The following is an 11627-nucleotide window of genomic DNA, read 5'->3' on the forward strand; positions in this document are numbered from 1 at the left end:
TATTCACGATGAAGTTATTGGCTGGTCCTGCTTTAACAAATGCTCATTTTTCATGCTAGAAATATAGGTAGAATTTTATTTTCTAATAATTTTTCTCAGAGTTCCTGCTGTGGCTCAGTGGTTAACGAATCCGACTAGGAACTGTGAGGTTGAAGGTTCGATCCCTGGCCTTGCTCAGTGGGTTAAGGATCCGGCATTGCCATGATCTGTGGTGTAGGTCGAAGACGTGGCTTGGATCCCACCTTGCGGTGGCTCTGGTGGCTACAGCTCTGATTAGACCCCTAGCCTGGGAACCTCCATATGCTGTGGGAGCGGCCCTAGAAAAGGCAAAAAGGCAAAAAAAAAGAAAAAAAATTTCTCTATAAAGGCAATTCCTTTTCTAATATGTACACCTTATGGTGCAGACGAAGTTTCAGTATATGATGGATAAATCTTGGCCCAAATCCAAAGGAGTAGTTTTAATTAAACAGCCAAAAGAACCTCACTTTATAGAGGGATTCAAGTATAAAGTGATCATCTGAAACTACCCTCCCTCCTTCTCCCAAAATAATATTAAAACAAGACCACAGTATACCTGTGGCTAATGAATTACCTTCAGGCTAATGCTCCTCTCTATTTTTTAAATATAACATAATTATGGATACAGAAAAGCAAGTATGCTCCAAAGTTAAGAGTATATTTTAATTTATTCCTGATGTCATGGAACATTTTAAATAATAAAAACATCAGACATATTTAAAATTTCAGTCACTGTTTTCCTATTGAGGTCAAAGAGTTTAAAACAAAGTATAGGGGTTACTGCAAGAATACAAATAAGACTCACTGTATTCTACAAATTACACAGATCCAGCGCTTTTGGTGATTCCTTTTAAAATTTTCTCTGGTTTTACTATCTTGAGAGTCACTTTTATTGATAAATGTTATCTCAATTTGCAAAAATGCATGGTTCAATGGTTGCTAAAGTCACCTTGATAATCATAGAGCTAGCTCACCTGACACTTACTGCTAAAATGTTGATAGGCATGTTTTATACCTGCTTGTGGTTTCAACTGCCAGCTTTCAGGAAAGGGGCCCTGTTGTAATCGACAAAAGGGAGAAAATAAAAGATAAAAAGGAAAAAGCAAAGGGGGTTGGTAAGGAAAGAGATTTTTCATTTCTTATCTTGTGATACACTCTGTAGCAGTAAACCCTACTACCTCTTAAACAGACCCTTTTAGAAAACACTGCAAAAGAAAGCTTTATAAACTGGAAACTGTCTTCCTGTTCACTGTGGCTTTGTCCTTTTGTAAAGTCTGCACGACCTCCCTCCTTTGTGTATTAAATAAAACAAGGGTGTAAGGACTGATGATTCGATTTGGTGAGTTAGTTACAGAAGTGGCTCTGGCATCTGTTACTCCCACTCTGTTATCCATTACTGCTGTTCTGTTAATGGCAGCAGACGTGTGATTAACTACCAAGATTTGGACATGAAGGGGATCCAAGGTGGGCTGTGAAGTAAATCACAGAGCTAAAGCTTCGTTTCATCTTCACCTCACTGTTCCTCTCTTTCCAGATTGCTGGTAAACTGGCAGCTGGAAGCCTTCACCTCAGGGGCAGGGAAACACTGGTTATTTCAAGAATAATTGACCCAAAATGCATATTATAATAATTTGTTAATAACACTCCCAGAGTATATAACATTAATGTATCATCTGGGGGAAGAATTAAAAGAATATCTCTCCTTCCCAACAAATACATACATTACTAGGTATACTGAAAGGGGGAAATTAAGAGAATTAATTTTTAAATATTTACAAAATTCTTAATTTATGCACAACCATACCAGAGAATGAAGGGTTGTAAGCAAATCTCCAAGTGAAAAAAAAAAAAAAAAAAGACAAAAGTCCAAATTTCTTAGTAGTAAAAATGTTGTAGCATCCAACAGTTAGATAACATTTACCTGTGGTGATGTTTAATGTAATGGAAGGTAATGTTAACCCCTCATTTGCCTGAAGGGTTAATGTTTTCCCTCATAGCCAAAATACCAGAAATTATTCATTTGTAATACAAATAAATATTGTGTTTCCTTTGTGATTTGTGTATATATATTCAGGTCATAAAAAAAAGACAACTTTCTTCTATATGGCTTATACAGAATCATATGTTACAGCCAGAGGTAACTTAAAGAGGGTCTGGTAGTTGGAAGGACTAAGACCTCAAGGGGTAAATGGACTTCTTTAAGCCTAAAAGTTGACCGTGGGGAGTTCCCGTCGTGGCACAGTGGTTGACGAATCCGACTAGGAACCATGAGGTTTCGGGTTCAATCCCTGGCCTTGCTCAGTGGGTTAAGGATCTGGCGTTGCCATGAGCTGTGGTGTAGGTTGCAGACTCGGCTTGGATCCCGAGTTGCTGTGGCTCTGGCGTAGGCTGGCGGCTGCAGTTTCTGTTAGACCCCTAGCCTGGGAAACTCCACATGCCACAGGAGTGGCCCTAGAAAAGGCAAAAAGACAAAAAAAAAAAAAAAAAAAGTTGACTGTGGAAGGTCTGGAACTCATGGTCTTTTCATTAATTTTTAAATATTTACAAAATATTCAGTGCTTACTTTTCCCTACACTGAACGTATTACAAGGTGTCTACACTTGATACTTGTTGGTAGTTCACCAGGAGGCACAATCAATTCTTGAAAATAAAAAATGGAGTATGAAAGGAAATTTTGATGATAGAACTTAAGACCAACCAAGCAACCAAATTATGAAAGAAAAATGAAGTCACAAACAAAACCTCATACTTGAAAAGAACCAATTCTCATCCACTTCTAAAGGAGCTTAGGGCAGGGACCAAACTCGACTTTGCTGAGCAAGTTGAAGGACTTAAAAAAATGGAGTGGAGTGAAGACATAAGTTAAAGTAAGAATTGGTTTTACTGGACAAGACAGTCTTTCCTGAGATGGTGTAATGAACATATATTTATTTGCTGATTGAGAAATGGCACAGCCATGAACCATTACACCCAAGTCATCAGAGGAGTGCAAACACACCACTCTAACAGTCACTGGCTCATGTCACACCCTTTTCTACAGCCCAGAGTAGAAGAGAAGCTGCACTTTATTTATTTATTTATTTATTTATTGTCTTTTTGCCATTTCTTGGGCTGCTCCAGCGGCATATGGAGGTTCCCAGGCTAGGGGTCGAATCAGAGCCGTAGCCACCGGCCTATGCCAGAGCCACAGCAACGCGGGATCTGAGCCGCGTCTGCAACCTACACCACAGCTCACTGCAACGCCGGATCCTTAACCCACTGAGTAAGGCCAGGGATCGAACCCACAACCTCGTGGTTCCTAGTCGGATTCGTTAACCACTGCGCCACAACGGGAACTCCCAGAAGCTGCACTTTAGAGTTACTTGCTTATGCAAAGATGTTACTCTAGCAATTGTTGCCTGAGGGTGAGACCTGTTGACTGTTACTGGCAGAGAGAATGCAAAAGTGATTAGCTCATACTGTGTGCTCCCTACTCTTCTTAATAAAACGGAAAGTTTCCTCAAATTATATTTGTTATTTTAATTTTAAGATGTACAAAGTTCAAATGTAACAACATAAAGTTGTCAAAGATATAGATTAAAAAAAAATGCGTGAAATGAGGGTAATAAAGCCGTTTGGGTAAAATCCATTATCAGGAGTTTCCGTGTGGCACAGCAGAAAATGAATCTGACTAGGAACCATGAGGTTGTGGGTTTGATCCCTGGCCTCGCTCAGTGGGTTAAGGATCTGGCATTGCCGTGAGCCGTGGTGTAGGTTGCACATGTGGCTTGGATCTGGCGTTGCTGTGGCTCTGGCGTAGGCCAGGAGCTACAGCTCTGATTATTAGACGCCTAGCCTGGGAACTTCCATATGCTGCAGGGGCGGCCCTAAACAGACAAAAGACAAAAAAAAAAAAAAAAAAAAAAAAAAATTATCAGACATTACTGCATATTTCAACCTATAACCTCATAAATCAAAGCTTTCAATTGTCTGGATTCATATGTGACTTCATTCTTTCCAATATTCATTCTTTCTTCTTGCAGGGGTTGTTCAGTAATGGCAGGTATGTTAACTGAGTGTCCCAGTTAACATGCAGACAGGAAACTGAAACTGCAAAATATTTTTTCTTTACCTCTTCCAGAAGTTAATTTGTAATAGAAGGAACCACTTGGTTGGAAAGGAGCCCCTTGCTTGACAGAGGACATTATGTTTCCTATACTTAAGCAAATGGAAAATTTCCTCCAATGTATATAGCATATAAACTCATTTCATAATCACTTCAGAATTTCCTCCAAATATGGGACCATCACCATCAACTAGATAAATGGTACTAGCTTGGATAATATAGATTAAAAATGACATAAATTTGAGTCCATGCAATAGAAATCAAAGTGAGCCAAATTCTCAGATGATAGAATTTCAGTACCCAGAGATGTCATGCTACAGAAGTATTCTCAGTATGCTTCATCTGGGTACCTATGTAGTTTTTTTTTTTTGTTTTTGTTTTGTTTTTGTAGCAGGAATTCCTAACTGTTCATTGAGAGCTATTAGAATGAACCATAGGAATTGCTTTTTATAGGCTGAAAACTTTCAAAATCAGGTTTCATGATTCAACCTAAAGCTTTTGACTTTTTCTAAACCAGGTCAAGTGGGCATGACAGTTTTATGAAGAGCAAAGGTATAAGGGGTGAGGGAGATAGTAAAGCTCTTGTAGCTTATAGAAAATTAAATGCCCGTGTAGAATGAGTGGGGCTCACAATGAGAACCCGCCCACACTACTGACTTTTGACTATGAAACTGCATTATGAATCTAACAAATAAGGTTTCAGAATCCATTATAGCACTTCAAAATATGAGTAGGAGTGTTTGATGGGGTCATTAAAATAGCGTAGAATATTTTTCCTTTTCCAAGGGCTACAACACAAAAACAAAGTAAAAATAAGTGTCCTAAGTAGAAATAGGAATTAAGAACCCAGTTCTAAGGCTAACTGTTATTAATCACTGTTAAAGATCAACTATGAAAAAAGTAAGATCGCATCTTATTTATGCTCATATATTCAAATTGCTAACAAATGGACAAAAAGAAAACCATGGAAATGTGTCAACTGTTTATTGTCTCCACACCATACCACCATAATTTTGTTAATGCATTAGATTTCCTACTGAATCTTGCAGATTAGAAAAAATAGATGGAATTTTTGTTAAAGCATTACAATTGTATCAGAAAATTCTGCCAAGAAATACTAAAATCTATGCAAAATATATGCATTACAAATTAATGTTACTTAAGTGTAAACTATTGGAGTAGAACACAAAATCCTTGATGTTATTATTGATGTCCAGATGTTCTATACACTTACTGAGTTCTGGGCTTGATAGTGCCTGGACCCTGGATGATGCAATCTTTTCATGCAGGATTTTTTTCAGATTCAAAGGAGACAGAATGTAGGCTAAATACTATTGGAAACAGTTCTTGATTCACTTTTGAATTTTTCGTAAATCCTTCTAGGATTCAAGTTCTTTTTATTTTAATTATTTTGTGAGGTTTCTCAGAAGATACATCTGAATTATTTTAATTATAATTTTAAAGTGTACAAAGTTCAACATGTAACAAATGTAAAGATTATTAAGAGCTAACTACAGATAAAACAGAGTGAAAACCATAGATATAAAGCCATTAGAAGCCACTATCAGATATTACTACATATTCCATCCTATAATCTCATAAATCAAGGCTTTTAATTGTCTGGATTCATATGTGACCGTATTCTTTCCAATGTGCATTCTTTCTTCTTCCAGGGGTTGTTCAATAATGGCAGGTATGTTCCTGCCATAAAGTTCACAGTGTTCTAAAAACTGGACACATTCTTGAATGACACTGTCACGAAGCATGAGCGTGTGTTTTGACATGTTCTCTAATAATGAGAGGAAGCATCTTTTGGCATAATACCAGGTATCAGTTCCCAGTTTTTTATTATAAGGCTCCAAGCTTTTGATAACCGAGAAATACCAAAGTCATAATTTCCTTTGGCACAATAAAGCGTCCCGATCACCAAATTCACAATGCAGAGATGGTAGATTTTCTTATCGGGGTCATCATAGGAGAGCTGCTCCTCCTCTTTTTCAATCTTCCTCATCAGCTCCTCAGCTTCTTCATTTTGACTTGTCATGATATAAGACACACACAGGTTAGCCAATACAATAGCACTGACATTCAGGATGTTGTCATAGTGCTTCTTGACGATGGGCTCATAAAAACCTATGGCTTCTTTGTATTTGTTTTCCTGCATGAACAGAACATGAGCCACATTCAGCTTCCACACGTCATGGTCATTACAGAATTCTACAGATTTGCGTAAGATCTTTTCCACCATTGGGTAATTTTCAAGGTTCCAGTAGATTTTGGCCTGGGCCATTAACACAGGAATATACTTCTCAAAAGCGTCATCATATTCATTCACTGCCTTTTTGACAGCTTCATCATCTCTGTTGTGTCTTGCTTCCTGCACTTGTTTGGTGAGTCTCCGGAGCTGTTCAGTCAGCACCCCTGCCAGCCCATCAAGCTTGATAAAAGCCTCTTCAGGAGCTGTCTGGCAAGTGATCAAGGCATCCAAGAAGTCATAGAGATAGGGTGTGAGGAACTTGTAGGTCAAATGGGCATTCTCTGCCAGACATCTGCGGCCAGAGCAAAATACTCATATTTACAGTAGAGCAGCAACAGGTTGCCAAAGGTCTCTGGAGGAAAAGGATTCTGCTGGAGCAAAAATTGTAGCTTTTCAAACCCTTCTGTAGGCCTGGTATCCATGTTCATGAGCGCCTGGTTGTGCAAGGTCACAGGGTCTAACTCTTCCTCTGCCCTAGGTGGCATGTCAGTGAGGGCTTCCTGGGCCGCCTCATAGTTTCTCAGCTGGAATTCTATGGCGGCCTTGAGGTTGAAGGCTTCCACCAGAGCAGTCTGGTGAAGAACTAAGGTGTTGCCCACACTTCGAACATCAATGCCCTCGGTCGTCATGCCCACACCCAGCTCTGGGTGCTGACGGATGCCATGCTCAATAATGTTGGCGATGTGCTTCAGTGCTGAGGCATAGTGCCTGCTGCTGTAATAGGCCAAAGCCAGATTGTAGGAAAGGTCAGGCCGGTAGCCTGAAGCCTGTAAGGCGCAAAGAACTTGGAACATGCAGCCTCGTAGTGTCCCTCCTTGTAGAGTAAACACCCCAGGTTGACCTGGTCATCCAGCTCGTTCTCGCCCCCACTGTCTTCTCTCCCTTCCCCACTCAGGAGCTGCTCCACCAGACTCCTGGCCCCTGGCAGATCGCCCTCGCTGTACTTGATCGCCGCTAGGAGACGGAGGACCCGGCTGTGGTAGGCGGGGTTGTCCAGCAGGAGGAAGGCCACGCGGGTGGCCTCCGGGTAAAGGCAGGCCTTGTACAGGGCCTGGGCCTGGTACAGGCGGTACTGCTCCAGCTCTGGGTGCAGCTGGCCCAGCTGCTCATAGCACTCGGCCGCCAGCGCGAACTCCTGTAGGCGGTAGTAGCAGTAGCCCAGCAGCGACAAGCCGGCGCGGCTCTTGGGGCTCCCCTGGAGCTCTCCGCCCAGCAGCTGCACGGCCTCGGCGTAGCGGGCATCCCGGATGAGGCGGTACACGACAGTGGTGAATTCCCCGTCGGGGATCTGCGCACCGCCCAGCCCCGCCATAACCGCCGCCGAGAATGTGCATTCCCGTTACCAAGACAACATGCTAAACGGAAACGGAAGGCTATTCGTCCGGCTATTACTTTGCAGCGGAAAATTCTGTAAGGAATAAAAAGGAATTAATGAGGTGAATCTTTCAACTACTGTATTAGTCTTCAAACACTCGGGACTGCGAAAGTCGTGAGTCAAGCAAGGTAGAGGAAACGCCTCCTTGAGGTTCAGAGATAGAAACTCGACTTCCCGGCATGCACCGGTCAGATCTCGCCAGCACGGGACGTGACCGCGCTGCATGCTGGGAGGCGTAGTCTCTACCGGACAGACAGGGCGTGGAGAGCCAAGGTTTCACTTACTTTCTTTTGGTGATGTGGTTCAGTGTTTCTGGCTTCCTGTTTGTTACCGTCTCTGGCCTGGGGAGGGAAGATTTGCGGTCTGAAGTTTCTTGCGGTTTTAGCCTTGTACTCTGAAGTACATACAAATGTGTGTTTTGCGGTTTGTTTTTGTAATTTACTGTGAAGGAAAAGGTGTAGTATTTCTTTGGAATTCCCCTGGAATTACAGTAAGTTCTGTTTTTAAGCTGCCTTGAGGGCACACTAAGACAGGATGTAGAAGATAAGAATCCTTATTTTTGTCGTTTCTATAGTTAACGATGGGAAATGGTTTTGTGACTATTATCTGGTACTGGGAAATGTTCAATTTTAGATCTAGGGGCCTTCCCCTCGCTCCCTTCACAAACAATTATTACAGAGCAGATGTTGACGTTTAATTTTGGCTATATCTATTGGCCTGGTCTATCAACTTTCGCTACAAATAAGAAACCAGCCATGAAGTTCCTTATGTGGCTCAGCGGTAACAACCCGACTAGTAACCATGAGGTTGCGGGTTAGATCCTTGGGCCCAATCAGTGGGTTAAGGGTCTGGCGTTGAGGTGACTTGTGGTGTAGGTCACAGACCCAGTTTGGCTTGGATCCCACGTTGCTGTGCCCATGGCGTAGGTAGGCCAGTGGCTACAGCACCAATTAAACTTCTGGCCTAGTGTGGCTAAAAAGACCCAAAAAAAAGGGAAGAAGAAAAGAAAGAAACCAGTCTTCCTAATCTCCCTACATCTCCATTGATCATCAGTGATGTGCATTCTCCTGTATAGTACTTAAGATAAACAGTGTTTGAATAAACATCTTTGCTATATACTATATGCTTAAAGACTTCTGTGCAAATCCTTTATCTGCCTCCTAAATAGTTTTACTGCCCATACATCTTTTCTACATATAAATTCCAGAGCTGATACCAGTTGCAATTTGTTATTGTGCCACACTTTGCTAGAACATTTACATATATTATTTCTAATCTTAATCACTACCATGTGTTCTGCATATTACCAATAAGGAATCTGTATACTAGAGAGTTTTAAATAATTTGCTCAAGACCACACAGCTAAGTGGTAAGCAGCAGTGCCTTGATATCCAGCAGCTAGTTTCAGTAGAAGACAGTGACTGCTCCTAACCTAGTCCATGCATTTCCTATAGATGAGTTTGTAGAGATCCAGCATTTGGTGCCACACCGTATGCTGGAATATTAGTGTATTTTTTTTTTTCTCCATGAGAACAACCAACCATCTTGGTGTGGGTAGTAGAAATTTGAACTTCCAGTTCTGAATTGCAGCTTTGAGCAGGTGTTAGGAAATAACTAGTCTGGTGTGGGTGGGTTGTATAGTTCCTAGTCACCCAGTATAGCAGGAAGGAGACTTCTGCAAGCATGTGATTGACTGTATAGCAACACAACTGACCTTCTGTCCTCATTCTTCTTCCTTGCTGAGAAATTGGCAGAGCTCTGTCCTTCTGGGTGGACCAGACAGTGAAACTTTCCTTTCATCAATACCGAGAAGAGGACAAACTGTACCTACCCATTTCAGAGGAGCTGAGTGGCATTCTGGCCGACCTAAGATCCCCAGAGAAAGCAGCTGATGAGGCCCACATTACTTCTTTCAACCTGATCTCTGGGTGCACCCTTTTAGGGCCTTCTACCCAGGGAAGTGCCTGGGTTGAGGGATGCTTGCTCATGCTGGTCAGTAATTAGGAACGAGTGGGAGTGGGAGGGAGGAGCTTCACTTTTATGGCTGCCTGACTACACTTGGCCCTTGGAAACTCAGGCTCAATATTTTAAAGTCATTATGTATGACCTATTACTTAGGACAAGTTGCTATTGTAAATCAAGGTAACAGGACAGAACATGGAAATGGGAAATTGCCTTTTATAACTTCGGTCTATCAGTTGGATCTCCAGAGTTGTATTTGCGTCATGAGAGCATTCACCCTCAAATGGCTTCTTGGAAAGGTATGCAAAATAGAAGGACTCTGCTCTCCCCCAGATTTCTCTGATCCCCGCAGGCATCAGTGGAGGGTCCCTTCTTTGTGCTGGTACCTGTCTGTGAGCAGCTGAAGTGGGCAGGAGGGAGGCTGTCCTGTGTCTTCCTCCTTAGTTCATGTGCTGCTGCTCCCAAGGCCTGGCTTGAAAAAAGCAGGACATTCGGCTTAGACAGATGGAGGGCAGGGTCATTTTCAAAATGAAATGAGTGCACAAATCATACTGCGAAATTGGCATGACCGTCCCTGCTGCTGTGATAGACTGACTTTTGTTTAGCCTCTGACAGGCAATTGGGGAATGGATGAGTTTTGTTGTTGTTGTTGGGGAGGGATGGTGAGGGAAGGTCCTTTAATTAATGATAGAAATTCTGGAAAGCACTAAATGAGGGGAAATGTTGTAAAAAAAAAAAAAAAAAAAAAAAGGTCATAAAGGATCATTTTGTTTCTAACAGAATCTTGAAAAACTGGAGCGTATATCAGGAAAGCCGGTGTGTTGTACCAATTCTAGCAATAAGAAAGCATTTGGTGGTTGCAATAAAAAGATTTAGTGCCTTATTGAAAGGACTTAGACTTTAGGAAAATGGTGTTGGACTCAAGGTGGATTTTGCTGCATAAGGGGAGGCATGTTTGCCGTGTAGAGGAATTCCATTTCAGGCAAAATGTTTGAAGCTAAAAATATGGTGTTTGATTCTTGATCTGCTTATGATTCTGCCTGCTAAACTGTGAGATAACTTAATTCTATATTCTATTTGTATGCATAATCTATCTGACATTCTTCTAAAACTAGTTGGAAAGTTTTATTATTTACCTTCTAAATATAATCACTTCCTGTTGGTAGATATTGGTAATTTATGAACATCTGAGCAACCACAGCTGTGGTCACTTCCCTTAATAAAGGAAGACCTTCTGCAAAATTATTTTCCAGTTGTTATCTCCTTTCTTTTTCATTCCAGGCCATTTTCTTCAGGATGGCCAGTTTGGTGGTTGAATCCCCTGCTTCTTCCATCTCACCCCCCAATCTTCTGTGATAAATAGGGCAAAAAGAATAAATTTGAGTCAAATTGGTAATGTAATTGATTGACTTTTAGGAGAATAAGTTCAATCTTTTAAAAGTTTTGAAAAAATTGTATATACCAGGTCAGCCCTTGGGAACATTTATGCTCAGATGGTAAGACATTTAACCTCATTATGAATTTGCTTTTCACTAGTGGTTCCAGCTTTATTAATATTTTAGTTAGATTTCCTTTTTGGATATACCTTTTTAAATCAAGTAGCTTATATTTGGGGGACTACAGTGTTATTATCGGAATTAACTTATCAGGGAGAGCACAATAACATTATGGTTTATAAACAGAATTACCAGAGAAGGCACAACTGTGGATGCTGGCATTTAAAGAAATCAATCAACCATCCAAACAGAGCTCCTCTAAGCCCCTGTGTTTATGCAGTACTTTCTGTACCAGGACCAGGTCATGCTTTGCCTAACTCCCCTCATTAATCGTCACAACCCTTCTGTGAATTAGGTAATTCTTACTGTTAGCCCCACTTGAAAAGCGTGGACTGAAAAGCACAAAGAAGCCAG

General features: G+C 41.2%; 1 protein-coding gene across 1 annotated transcript; it reads right to left on the reverse strand.

The window, feature by feature from the left end:
- LOC100517977 (tetratricopeptide repeat protein 30B-like) lies at positions 4414-10441 on the reverse strand. The gene is given in 4 exon segments (XM_003133505.5): positions 4414-5996; positions 5999-6670; positions 6673-7158; positions 7161-10441. Coding segments are annotated over 4 exon segments (1989 nt in total). The 5' UTR covers positions 7693-10441; the 3' UTR covers positions 4414-5697.

Source organism: Sus scrofa, chromosome 15 (genome assembly GCF_000003025.6).
Source record: "Sus scrofa isolate TJ Tabasco breed Duroc chromosome 15, Sscrofa11.1, whole genome shotgun sequence".
Classification (NCBI taxonomy): domain Eukaryota; kingdom Metazoa; phylum Chordata; class Mammalia; order Artiodactyla; family Suidae; genus Sus; species Sus scrofa.